Source organism: Sminthopsis crassicaudata, chromosome 4, assembly GCF_048593235.1.
Source record: "Sminthopsis crassicaudata isolate SCR6 chromosome 4, ASM4859323v1, whole genome shotgun sequence".
NCBI lineage: Eukaryota > Metazoa > Chordata > Mammalia > Dasyuromorphia > Dasyuridae > Sminthopsis > Sminthopsis crassicaudata.
This window is the reverse complement of record NC_133620.1, coordinates 417,499,685-417,513,774: the sequence shown is the minus strand read 5'-3', so window position 1 is coordinate 417,513,774 and position 14,090 is coordinate 417,499,685. Positions and strand designations below refer to the sequence as shown.

Genomic DNA, 14,090 nt, shown 5'->3' with positions numbered 1-14,090 from the left:
GTACATAACTTACAGTATATTCAAATCATTTAAATGAGTTCTCCTCTAAGAGGCAAAAGGACAGAAATCCAGCAAATGCAAAAGCCAATGTATTTTTTAAGCTTGAGGTATTTCCACATTATGTTCATTTTATCATTCATCCATCTATTATATACAAATTACTATGTATGTTAGGACTACATGAAAAAAGCATAGAAGCAATGGCTATGTCTGCAAGGAACCAAAGTATCAAAATGAAAAGTGAAATGTCTTCTGGATGCTGTTTTTTATGTACTTGAAATACACAGATGATTGCATAAGGTTGTTGTTTGTTTTAAATTTGTTTCATTTTGATTTGGAGTGAAAAAATGTTGATGTTTAAAATTATATAGATATTATTGCAGGTAAATAAATTTCCACCATTACTACCTTTACCCTACATATCTCACCAAGAAAAAACTAAAAGACTCCAGGAAAAAATTTCCATCTTCCCTCATACACATATCAGCATCAAAAAGTTGTCATAAAAGTAGCACTGTTATGGATTTTATAGACTATGAAAGCATTATATTTTTACTCTTAAAGAATTTGTAACATAAATAATCATTTTATATTTAAGTTCAGGAAGAAATGAAGATTGTTTTAGTTTACCTGTGAGTCCAGAAGCAGAGAAAAACAAAATCCATGCTTACTAGAACCCTAGGGAAGCCAATATATAAAAGTGACTACATGCTGAATAAAATGAGTGTTCACATTCTACATTAGGATATCTATCATCAGAATGTCAGCATCATCATCAAATGAACAAATTCAATTCAACAAGGTACCTATCCATGATGCTGAAGAAAAATGACAATCTTATTCCTTAATCATACATAAGGAATAGGATTATGTGTGCCAGAAACAAAAAGCTGTAAGCTAGGCACCTATCCTTAAGGGACTTAAAACTATATTGTGGAAGATTAACCACTTATATAAAAAGATCAGTATTTTCTTTTACATTGCACTCCCCACAAATTTTCTAGTCTAAATGTATAGACCCTTGGATACAATATTCCATCTCCTTTTAAGATACCATGCCTAGGATTCGATTCCTCTTTCCTTTCTCCTCTTATAACAACTTGTATCCTTCAGGTTTTTATTTAAATGTTTTCTATTCCATGACGTTTTCCTTGATCCCCCGTCTTCTCGTGGCCTCTTTTCTCAAACTATTTAGTATTCATTTTCGGTATATATTTTATTTGTACTTTATATATATATATACACATATATATATATACACACATGTTTTTTCTCTTTTTATTATATAAGCTGATTGAGAGCAGGAACTGGTTTACTTTTTCATTTCATCATCTGCTCTATGGACCAGTGCTTTGGCCCATGGTAGACACTTAATGCATATTAATTAAATGGTTTAATACAAGTTAATACAAGGTCCAAATAAGTGGTGGTCCATAAATATTAGAGATTTTGAGGGCTGGGGGTCCTGGGACAGGAGGGATTTTGGCTGAATCTTCAAAAAAAATTAAAATTCAAAATGAGGAAAGGATGTTAGCTAAAGGTTAGGAGGACATTTTAAGAGCAAGAAATATCATCCAGAGAGGGTGACACACATAGAAACAATGAGTGTACTAATTTTGTGTTTAAAACAATGGATTCTTTATGGAGTTAGTAGAAAGTAAGAGAAGTGGGGAATTACGTAGAACTAAGCTGTGAAGGTGATATGGACAAAAGAACAAGGAATTTGGGTTTTATTTTGTTTTTGTTGGGGAGTTACTGAAAGTATCTAAGCAAAAAATCAAATATACAATCAGACAAGATGGATGTGTTTTTAAAATGTTCTTTTTGTTTGTTTAATTATTTTTAACAAATTATGTTAGTAGGGATAAATAAGAGCAAAAGAGAAAAACCATGGCTGAGATTAAAAACAACAACAACAACAACAACAACAACAACAACAACAACAAAAAAAAAACAGAAAAAAGTGAATATTGTATGGTTTGATTTATGTTCAGTCTCCTTAGTTCTTAGTTATTTTAGTTCTTTTTCTGGATGCAGATGGCATTTTCTGTCCAAAGTCTATTGAGATTGTTTTAGCTCACTGAACTATGGAGAACCAAGTCTTTCATAGTTGATTATCACACATTCTTACTGTTATTGTGTACAACGTATTCCTGGTTCTGCTTGTCTCATTCAGCATCAGTTCATGTAAACCTTTCCAAGCCTTTGTAAAATCATTTTGTTCATTTTTTGTGGAACAATAATATTCAATTACCTTCATAAAGCACAATTTGTTCAGCCATTCCCCAAATGATAGGCATCTATTAATTTTCCAATTTTTTGCTACCACAAAAAGAGCTGCTACAAACATTTTTCCATATGTGGTCCTTTTCCCTCTTTTATTTCCTTGGGATACAGATCCAGTAATGGCACTGTGTCAAAGGGTATGCACAGATTTATAACCCATTGTGCATGGTTCAAGAATGGAAAAACCATTGCACTCCCCACAAATTGTCTAGTTTAAGTGTATAGACCCTTGTAGATACCATGCCTAGGATTCTATTCCTCTTTCCTTTCTCCTCTTATAACAACTTGTATCCTTCAGAGATTTATTGAAATGTTTCTTTTTTCCATGAAGTTTTTCCTGATCCCCTGTCTTCTTGTGGCCTCTTTTCTCAAATTATTTAGTATTCATTTTCTGTATATATTTTATTTGTACTTATATATACACATGTTTTTTGTTTTTGTTTTTTCTCTTTTTATTATATAAGCTGATTGAGAGCAGGAAGACCTTTATGAAAAACACTGGCTGTAAAAATTTTTCTCAGCTTCATACTTCCCTTTCAATCTTATTTCTGTTGGGTTTTTTTGTGCAAAAACTTGTTTTTGACTTAATGTAATCAAAGTTGTCCATTTTGCCTTTCATAACAATCTCTAGCTCTTCTTTGGTCATAAATTCCTCTTTTCTCCAAAGATCTTATCCCTTGCTTTCCTAATTTGTTTATGGTATCATCCTTTATGCCCAAATCATGTACTAATTTTGAACTTATTTTATTGTGGGATGTGAGATGTAAGTCTATTGACATATTATTTTCCAGTTTTCCCAACAGTTTTTGAAATAATAAGCTCTTATTCTAAAGGCTAGAGTTTTTTTTTTTTTAAATAATACATTGCTATAGTCCTTGATTATTGTGTCATATGTCTATAATCTATTCCACTGATTTACCACTTTATTTCTTAGCCAGTACCAAATGGTTTTGATTACTGCTGCTTTATCATATAGTGTTAGATTTGGTGCTGCTAAGCCACCATCCCTTGTATTTTTTTCATTAATTCCCTTTGATATTTTTGATCTTTTTTTGTTCTTCCAGATGAATTTTGTAATTATTTTTCTAGTTGTATAAAATACTATTTTGGTAGTTTGACTGATATTGTACTGAACAAGTAAACCAACTTAGGCAGAATTGTCATTTTTATTATTTATTATATTTTATTATTTATTATATTTATTATATTAGCTCAACCTAGCCATGAAGAATTCATATTTTCCAGTTGTTTAGATCTGATTTTATTTGTGTGAGAAGTGTTTTGTAATAGTATTCATATAGTTCTTGGGTTTATCTTGGCAGGTAGAACCTCCCCCAAGTATTTTATTTTACCTACTGTAATTTTAATTGGGATTTCTCTTTCTATCTCTTGCTGATTGGCTTTGTCAGCAGTACATAGAAATACCAATGATTTGTCTGGATTTATTTTATATTCTGCAACTTTGCGAAATCTGTGAATTGTTTCTAGTATGTTTTTGGATGATTGTCTAGGATTCTCTAAGTATATCATCTGCAAAGAGTGATAGTTTAATTCCCTCATTGCCTATTCTAATTCTTTTATTTTTTTTTCTTTTCTTATTCCTAAAGCCAACATTTCTAGTACAATATTGAATAATAGTACTTATAATGTGCATCCTTGTTTTACCCCTGATGTTATTAGAAATATGTACAGCTTTTCTCTATTCCAAATAATGCTTACTATAGGTTTTAAATAGATATTGCTTATTATTTTAAGGAAAGCTCCCTTCATTCCTATGCTCTCTAGTGTTTTTAATAGGAATGGGTGCTGTATTTTGTCAAAAGCTTTTTCTGCATCTCCTGAGATTATTATACGATTTCTGTTGGTTTTGTTATTGACATGGTCAATATTGAAAAAGCCCTGAATTACTAGTATAAATCCCATTTAGTCATAGTGTATTATTTTGCTGTTAAGTTGCTGTAATCTCTTTGCTAATATTTTAATATTCATTAACGAGATTTGTCTGTAATTTTCTTCCTCTGTTTTGCTTCTGCCTAGTTTATGTATCAGTGCCATATTTGTATCAAAGAAGGAATTTGGCAGGACTCCTTTACTTATTTTTCCAAATAGTTTACTATTGTAAATTGTTTTTAAAATATTTAGTAAAATTGACATGAATCCATCTGGCCCTGGAGAGAGTGATGTGTTTATAAATTTTGATCACTACCTTCCCTCTTTTTTTAACTCTTTGTAATAAGGGTTAGTTCCCTAGAAAGAGGAGGAGAAAACATTAATTCGTTAAATGAAGATAGTAGAAAAACAAACAAAAAAAATAATAGGAAATTGATCTGTGATTTCACTGATATAACAAAATCCCAGGTGATTCTATATACTCAGCTGGTGCTGTCTAGCTAGCTAAAGAAGGAAAATCAAAACAAAACAAAACATATTGAAACTGTGAGATTTTTGGCAAAAAATTAAGGATTGTAGAAGATTTTATATATTTACCCCACTCAGAAATCATTACTATTAATTGATACACTTAAAAGCCTTGGCCAACATAATACCTTGTGTAAAAGTATTGATGATGTGTGTGTTTGCTTTAGCAAAATTCTGAAACTTGTCAAAGATGTGGTTAAAAAAAAAAAAAAAAAAAGAAAACAAACAAACAAAAAAAAAAACCAAAAGAAAAAAACAGAGGGAATTCTCTGAAATCAGGAAACAGTTTACATCATGTTGAGTGGCAAGTCTAAGTCCAAAAGGAAAAATCCAATCTGTTGGGATCTTAAATCTTTTTGGGCTCTTATTGCAACAATCCTGCCTGATATAAAGAATGACAATTTAGTTTTTGATTATTCTTTAGAACCTTTGTCTTTTCTTTATCATATCAACTGAGTGGTATGTTTCTTGTGTTTGTCTTTGGTTTTCTCAGACTCAAATTAGCCCAAAAGAAGGGTGGCAAGTTTATAGCTCAGCCCAAGATCCTGATGGACGATGCATTTGTACAGTGGTTGCACCAGAACAAAATCTATGTTCTCGGGATGCAAAAAGCAGGCAGCTTCGACAACTCTTAGAAAAGGTAGGTATATTTGAATCTTTAACTTGAATGAAACAAACAAAACTGTTACTTAGTGGTGCCAAAAAGGGTGAAGGCCTTCAACCAATGGAAACAATCAAGTTCTTTTTCCATTTCCCTCTTCCTTTCCCTCTTTTTTACCCTTTCCCTCTCTTTCTTGCTTCTCCTTTCTCCACTTCTCTCCTTTCTTTTCTTTTCTAGTTCTCTCCACCCCTCCCCTTCCCTCCCCTCTTCTTTCTTCTTCTCTCTCTTCCCCTACCTTCCCCTCCATTCCCTTCTCCTTCCCTTTTCTCTTTCTTCTTCTTCCCTCCTCTCCCCTCCCCTTTCCTTGGTCTTATCCCCTCCCCTTTCCTCTTTTCTCTTTTCTATCCTCTCCTCTCTTCTCTTTTCTTCTCTCCCTAAATTGTGCATACACGTGTATGTGAGAATGTATATACTTGTTTGTTTTTAACTAGACTTGTAATTTCTCAGTGTCAGGAGCTTCTTGAGAAGAACTTTCTCACCGATTTATATCAATACCTTCTCAGCAACTTATGATCTTGAAGTCTTAGAGAGTACTCTGAGGCAATTACAAGTTAAATGGTACATCTAGGTCTACAAAGAGAGAGGATAGGGAGTGAGGAGGAAACAAGTTACTTAGATGAGTGAATAAAAGTAGAATGCTACCTAGTTAAACTTCTTTCTCCTAGTGACTTCACTCTAGCTGATGATTTTCTAGACCTTGCTTGATCTCCTCACTACTCTGGAGCTTCCCAAAAAGAGCTTGGATGAACTAGACTTTCTATTATACACTACAAGGAATTTTTCTTTCCAAAGGTTTTTCCTTTTTTTTTCCCAATGTTTTTTTTAGCCTGTTTTTATATCCAGAGTTTAGAAGTTTCTCCAGATAAGATCTTTCATCCTCCTTCCTCATTTAAAAATGTTTCTTAAAAAATCATTTTATGAGTAAGCCAAACTCTAAGAAAGAGCTAAAATAGACTATTTTTTCTAAGGGAGAACTATGGCTATGAAATGTTATATTTACTGTTGTGCTTGGTTAATTTTGCTGATTTTTTTTCTTTTTTTTTAATTTTTGTAACAACCAATTACTCTCTGAGTCAACAGGGGCAGGTCATATTAGATATAAAAATAAAATATAGTATTAAATTATATATTTAAAAAAAAATAGATGTCACTTAAAGATTCTTGCCAGAGTGACTAATAATAGCTCTGGATGATCCTCTGTACCTCCCACACAACTGAGACTCTTTTGTCCAAGATGAAAGAGAAAAGTTGGTTTTCTGTTAACATTTACTACTAAGTTTCTATCACCCTCCCAAACAGAGCAGCCTATTTCTTTAAAAAAAAAAATTAAATTAAAATGCTTTTCAGTGTTCCAGGAAAGTAATCACATCAATTTTTTTTCCTTTCTCTCAATCTCTGAATTCTTTTCCTTAATGAGAATGATTTTTTTCAACCTTTTGTCTTAATATTTAAGCAGTTGTTCCTTAAAAAGAAGAAAAGGAGGGGAGGGTAGTGAGCTGCAAGTCTGACTTAACACCGGGAATTCATTCTCCTCCTCTGATCATAGTAGGTCCCTTGAGCTCATTCTTTTGATTCATATTAACAGCCCGGCAAGGGAGATAAAATTATGGCCTTCAGTGTGCAAGCTATTGGAAGATAATGAATAATTCCAAGTATTTACCATCTTCCTCTAAGTCATTCTTTTGAACATTAGGACTCTTCAGTTTCAGTCAATAGTTTTTCTCTTCTTCTAATTTGCTTAAATCAGAACCAAAACAATTAGATGTCAAACCTCCCTTGAACCTGTGATTTATTTCTCTTTACAGATTAAAAAAAAAATCTTATAAAAGGCTATTTGTGCTAGGGGGAAAAAAAAGTGAAATATTCCCTCAGTTATAAAGACAAGAACTTGGGCTAAACATGTTTTCCCTTTTAACAGTTTATACTGCCATAGGCTTTGGGTACAGTAGAACTGTAGGTGATCAAAGAAAAGGGATGAGTAAAGTTTCTCAAAGAAGATATATACTCTGTGACCTTGGAGGACATGATCTTCATTGAGAGTCTGGCAAGAAGTCAAATAGCATCACATGACTTAACTGATCCAGACAGCCCAGTGTCACCATGACTATCCTGAACTCTGAAATTTTAGGAGTGGAAGAAGCAAAGTAATATCTACAAACACCTTAAATCCTCGAATCCTAAAAGTCGAGTTCAGAACATTTTATTTTTTTTTTCTTTTCCTACTAAATGAAAATATAATAATTTTCCTGTTCTTTTGTTAAGAAATAGAAATTTTTCCAGTAAAGTTACAACTGAAGTCATTTTTATTTGAATTTTTAAAAATATTTATATGGATATATAACATTTAGGAAAATAATAGCTAACATTTACATATAATTTTAGATTTGCAAAGAGATTACATATACTATATATATACACATATATATTTATATATGTGGATGAAATCATCTACATAATCATCTCATTTGAGCCTTACAACAGCATTGGGAATTATATATCTTAATTTTCCACATTTTAAAGAGGAACTGAGGTACAAAGAAGTCAAGTGACCTATCCAAATAGAGTTAATAAGTGTGGGGAAACTAGGTGGTACAGAGGATAGAATCTGGCCTCAGACAAGTCTCTTAATCCTTTTGAAAACCTCAGTCTCTTCATCTGTAAAATGAGTTGGAGAAAGAAATGGTTGGATAAGACTGAAAAGGACTGAATAACAACATCAGTGAGTGTTTGGGGGAGTATTTCAACTCATTTTCCTTACTCCAATTCAATACTCAATCTAATATTTCATCTAGCTGCACCTATAAGGATCATCAAATTGGAAAATACTATAAAGGTCATTGCGTCCTACCTACTCTACAAGAAGAATAACCTCTATAATTTCATCAACAGATAGTCATACCGTTTTTTTAATATTGGCCATGGTAGGATGATTGATACTTGTAAAAAATCTATTTTTAATTAGTACTTATACTTGTTAAAATTTTTCTTCCTAGGAATTCATAAAGGCAGGAGAGTAGAATCATAAAATGCTCTAATCCTATCTCCTGAGGGGAAAAAAGTGTCAGAGAGGTTAAATGCCTTGCTCTGAGCAATGCTAGAGTTTGAACACAAGTATTCTTGTTTTGACATTTCAACTAATCCCAAAACTCTTGTGTGTGTGTGTGTGTGTGTGTGTGTGTGTGTGTGTGTGTGTGTGTGTGTGTGTATTGCCTCTAGTTCTACCATGTGGGCTCATTTCTGTACTGTATTGTATAGTTACACAATATAAATCTATGCCTAGTTTTTCACATGGCAATAGAAAAAAAATATTCTCCTCAACATTATTCAAGGATAAATGCTCTGGTAAATTATTCACATTTGAATCTAGGGACAATAACATGTCTGGGTCAAATTGCTGTCCATAATCTAGTCTACTAGTTTCAAAATTATATCCTCCAGAACTTTGGAGTACCAAAAGAAACCTTCAAAGTTTGGTGGAAGAAGGGAGTGGGAGATGAAAGACCTTGGTGCTAAAATATACTATAACCTTGTACTTCTTCTATTATCAGTAGACAATGTCCAAATTTGTTTAGCATTAGATTGTTCAAGTTGCAAATATCCAGTGTTGGAGATGGTGATATCCTGCTCTAAAGAATAAAGCAGTAACAATTTCAGTTGATTTTGTCCAAAAGGCAATTCTAGAACTGGATCTCATAGCCCTGCTTTATCATCTCAACAAAACAAGATCCAGCCAATATCAATATCCATTATTCCAGCGCCCAACAAAAAAAGATAATGAAGACCAGTCCTCTGTATAACTAAATCACTTCTCTCCCACTCACTCTCTCTCTCAACATTGACTCTTCCTGTAACTAACTAATCAATACATTTTCTCCTCACCTGCATAGCACTGCCACACTGAATTATCATTGCCTTTAGCATCATTTGCAAAATAATAGCCTTCTTTAATGGCTGAAGAACACCCCTACAGCCTTCCTACTCCTAGATACTGCAACATTCAAAAACCCTCCTATTCTCTGAAAAATGACACCAAATTGTCTGTAGTGTGGGGGCCACTCTCTTCCTTCTGAGGTCTTGCATACAGCATATCATATCCCATGAGGAGCAAGGCAATGTCATTAAAATAGCATTGCATCTAGAGGCAGAAGATATGATTTCATAATTTAACTTTGATATATTCTATTTTGTGACATTGGTCAAGTCAGCTAAGTCTGTTGAGATTCGGTTTTCTTATGTATAAAATGTTTTGGATTAGATAGCCTCTACAGACATTTCCAGCTTTCATCCTTATACATCTATGAAAGAAATTGGGATCCCAAGCTTTTTAAATCTACAAAACTTTTAAAAGAGTTTGAAAAGAATTGACATAGAAAATAACTTGGTAAATGCTTACAAAGCAGTTAAAGTTGCTTATTTGTGTTTTACAAAACTTAAACCCTATACAAATGTCAGCTTTTAGTATAGTTGTACTTTTGTTTTTATTACTCAACAAATCCAATAGAATCTCATTACAACAGTATAGCTTCAATTGGCAAAAAAAAAAAAAAAAAAAAAAAAAAAACCTTTAAAATTAGCAATTTGGGATATAGAATTCTTCTGGTTGATGAGGTATAACCAAATGATGAGGTCAAGATAAGGGACACCTAAATAAATTTAATTATGATTAATTAAGATCTAGTGGCAAGTTTTGGGGTACAGGGAGTCAAATGGAGCTCCCCTGCAACCTCTTTGGATTCGGTGCAAGGATACAAAGTTAAATGAGGTCCAGTGGCGGCAAGAGTCCCCTGTAAAAGAATTTATAGGCCCGAAAACCTAGATTGATGAAAAGAGATTTATTGTAGGGTTTGGAAGTCAGATTAAAGTCTGGTTAGTAAAAGGCATTAGATAGAGGAAGAAATATACCAAAAAGCGGTAGAGAGTCTGTGATGCAAAGCATGTTGCTTGCATGTTTCAACTCTCTGCCAAGAGATGATTCCAGCTTGGCTCCTTTATTTGCTTGAAGGGGCATAGGGTAGAGTTCCAGGATGATTCCTCGAGGGCCAGAACCCACCAGGTGGGGGTTGGGAAACCTGAGCAGATCATTAGAATGAGGGTTGGGTACAGCCCAAATTAGCTCAGATATGGATCTCTCCCCTTGGAATACAAAAGGGTGGTTTTGACCAGCATTTGTGAATCAAAGGTCAGTCCCAAAAGAAGTTGGAGATCAGAAAAGGAATCTTAAAGGGGCTACAGCCCCCATCACTGATGATGTAGCAAATTATCAGGAGGATCATTTTCAGATTATTCTAGAATGTATTAAATATCCAGCTGCATCAAGAATCTTCAGAATCATCCCAGTGTTAAGTGGGTAAACTTTGATATTCCTCCATATTCCTTTTTTATTTTACTCTTCTAATAGAATAATCAATTTTATTTCTTTTTCTATATAAAGAACATGAGTTATACCTTTCTGGGTCAGTTCTATTGCATATCCACTCTAATATTGTATCCTCTTCAATCAACACCTGGAGCCCATTATTCTGTCCACTTTGAACTCAACCTCAATTATTAGTCTCAAACCCCTAGACATGCTAATTTCCACTACTTTGTTTAAATTATTGGCCATTCCAGCTAAATTCCTCCTTTAATTTTTGTCATGTTTTTGATAAGTAGGAGACTTTGGGGTTATTATTTTGATGACAAAATTTTGAGAAAGTTCTGTAATTTCATCAGCATGGGGAAATGTCCACTATAAAAAGTTCTTCCAATAAAATACAGCACATCCTTTACTTAGTAGGTCATAGGATGCAAAATTAGAATTAGAAATGACCTTAAGGACTGTCTAGCCCAATCTCCTCATTTTACAGATGAGGAAATTAACTTTTAGAGGAGTTGTGATTTATCCATGTCCATACAGGTAGATAAGTCCTAGGAAGATATCTGAGGTATAGGAAAGAAGGAAGAAAAGGAAGGAATGGGGAAGGGATGGAGGGAGGAAATAAAAAAAAAGGAAGGAGAAAAAGAAAGAATTAAGAAAGAAGATGAGGGAGGAAGGAAGGAAAAATAAGAAGGAAGAAAACAAGCACTAATTAAGTGTCTGCTGTGGGGTGCCAGGCACTTCATTAAGCACTTTAAAAATACTGTATTATTTGTCTTTACAACAATTCTGGGAGGTAGGCATTAATATTGTTTCTGGTTTCTGGTTAAGGAAATTGAGGTTGATAGTGGTTATATGATTTGCCAAGAGTCACATATATTTAGCAAATATCAGAAATAAGATTTGTATCCAGATATACCTTATTCTATCCTCAATATCTGATGAACTATGCTAGGGTAAAGCTTGCATATTGAATAGCATCCTTTCTGATTTGTTTATTGGTTTTTGTTCCTCTAATGCAGTACATTTTAGTAATTATGGTTATTTTGTTACACATTTAATAATTCCTTTACCCTTGAAAATTGAGAGTTAAATCTCAACAAACAATATCAACAGTATTATAATGCCACAGAGAAAATGAAAAATGTATATTTTTCATTCTATGACAGGCAGTTGGGAAGGCAGCTCATCAAGTTGGCCCATCAATATGTATGTCTTAGACAAGCTTTACAGATGGATAATGAGCTGGGCTACAAATCCAGTAGGAAGAAACAATTGTGTTCAATTGCACATGGGGAACTGTGCAATAATTTCAATGATTTCTTAATGCTAATTGCTATACAATCCCATCTCCATCACTTTAGTGTAAGTATTCTCCTGATGATGCTTTATGGCTTCAAATCATAAAACACCATGACCTTGGAAAAATCAAATTTATTAAATAATCTGAAGGACAATGAAAAAGTAAGCATATTAGGATTGTAACATGCTACCATTTCTTGTATGAAAAAAAATAGGGTAAATAGCATTTTCTTGAACATGTACAACTAGAAAAGTATGTTGTGACCTCATTTAATGGGAATGACAAGAAACAGGCTAATTATCATCCCAAGATATGATGAAGGTCTCAAGCATGTTTGATGGATGCTCTGCAGAAGATAAATGGAAAAGCATGGACAAAACTCACAAAGGATGACACAGCATGAAAAGCAAACATTTATATAAATGGAAGGAGTAACTACAGAAATGAAAAGCCATGTTTCCATAATTATAATTTTTTTTCCTCCAACTACTATGTGAAAATTGCAGCTAGAATTAACTTTTCTGATTTAGTTCCTTCCTTTCAGAACCAGGGAGGACTAAACGACTTTGAAATCTTTCCCACTTTATATTTATAGGTCCTGATTTGTGTACTTCGCTATTTTGAGAAAATATAATGTTATTTTTAATATTATCTATTAATAATCAATTAGCATTCAGACATGAATGCACAATAATTCATATGTAATAAAATATTACATGCAGTAATTTAAATATTTTTGAATTTATAAAAATGTAATAATTTTGTGGACTGAAATTAGGGAAAAGACAGAGAAGCCCAACCTATATGGCTTCTTTGGTACAGGGACCTGTTAGTGTAGAAACTCCACAAATACAGATTAGTGGCATCTCTAAATCTAAAGAATTTTCCCTAAAATAGTGACTTGTCTTTGTATATTGGCAGGCCTTGAAGCCAGGTCTTTTTCTTTATAGCAGGGCTGCTTCCCTAAATAATTTATTATATCACAAGAATTGAAGCAACAAATAATATGCAGGTAAAATAATGCTTTATAGAAAAGAAATGGGGAAAGGCTCATAAAAAGTTTGGGCTAATTCATATAGTTCAGACTAAGACTTGGTTATTTAATGGAGAGCAGATATCAACAAAGCTATTAATGTGTGATATCTTCTAATCATAGGATGATATTTGCCTTCTTTCTGTTCTATTATCATAGAACTATTATCATAGTTTTCTTATAAAAATAGAGAGTGTATATATCAAAATAGATTATTTTATATGTTTTTTTTAAATATCTAGCAGAGTTGAAAAGTTTAACATATACTTGTCATCAAGGTAGGCAATACTGCTGGCTCAGACTACGTATTTTCATGAAACATCTTTGTCATGTATGTGTGTTATTAAGAGCTTTTTGTGCGATTTATGCTATAAATAATAGTTCTTTACTTTCTAGTCATAGTTTTGATTGATCTAATAAACCTTTGTTTCAATATCACCTACATGATAGTTTCCATAGTTCCTCTATAAAGGATTTTATTTCATACCAACAATATTAACATATTTGAATATTTGGAGGGTTCCCATACATGTACCCAGAATTTCTAATTTATGTCAATTTTCATTATAGGCAGACCTTTTACTCTTTCAAGATGATTCATTTTATGTTGATTATTTTGAAAGCCAATCATTCTGTTCTTTGATTTTATTTTTATTTTCAGAAAAACAAATTTTAATAACTATATAATTGTTGCAAACACTGAGTATTTTCTTCTGGACAGTTTCTATTTAAGCATTTTGATAATGATTGGATGCATATCTCATTTATTTAGTATAGTATTCCTCCAAGTGAGGAAACTACCTCTATCAATAAGAATAAACATCTCTGCAATTAAATAATATTTGAGTTGCTTAGTCAGATGTTTTGACTGCTTGGGATAATACCAAAGCAGAGAAAGAGAGAGAGACAGAGAGCTATAGAAACATACAAAGAAAATGTACCTTGACAAGCTCAAGTATTCAGGGGAAGGTAACCAGAATGATAAAGAAGAGTTAAATCATTTCCACAAGAAGAGAGGAACTGGCAGGACCTG

At 32.9% G+C, this 14,090-nt stretch overlaps 1 protein-coding gene across 4 annotated transcripts in view; it reads left to right on the top strand.

The window, feature by feature from the left end:
* Window positions 1-14,090, top strand: part of OLFM3 (olfactomedin 3) — a 276,466-nt gene that overhangs the window by 221,145 nt on the left and 41,231 nt on the right. For all 4 annotated transcript variants that reach the window (XM_074262823.1, XM_074262822.1, XM_074262821.1 and 1 more), the window contains one exon: window positions 5,198-5,344. In XM_074262823.1, coding sequence (XP_074118924.1) covers window positions 5,198-5,344 — 147 coding nt within the window. The remainder of the gene's footprint in view (window positions 1-5,197; window positions 5,345-14,090) is intronic.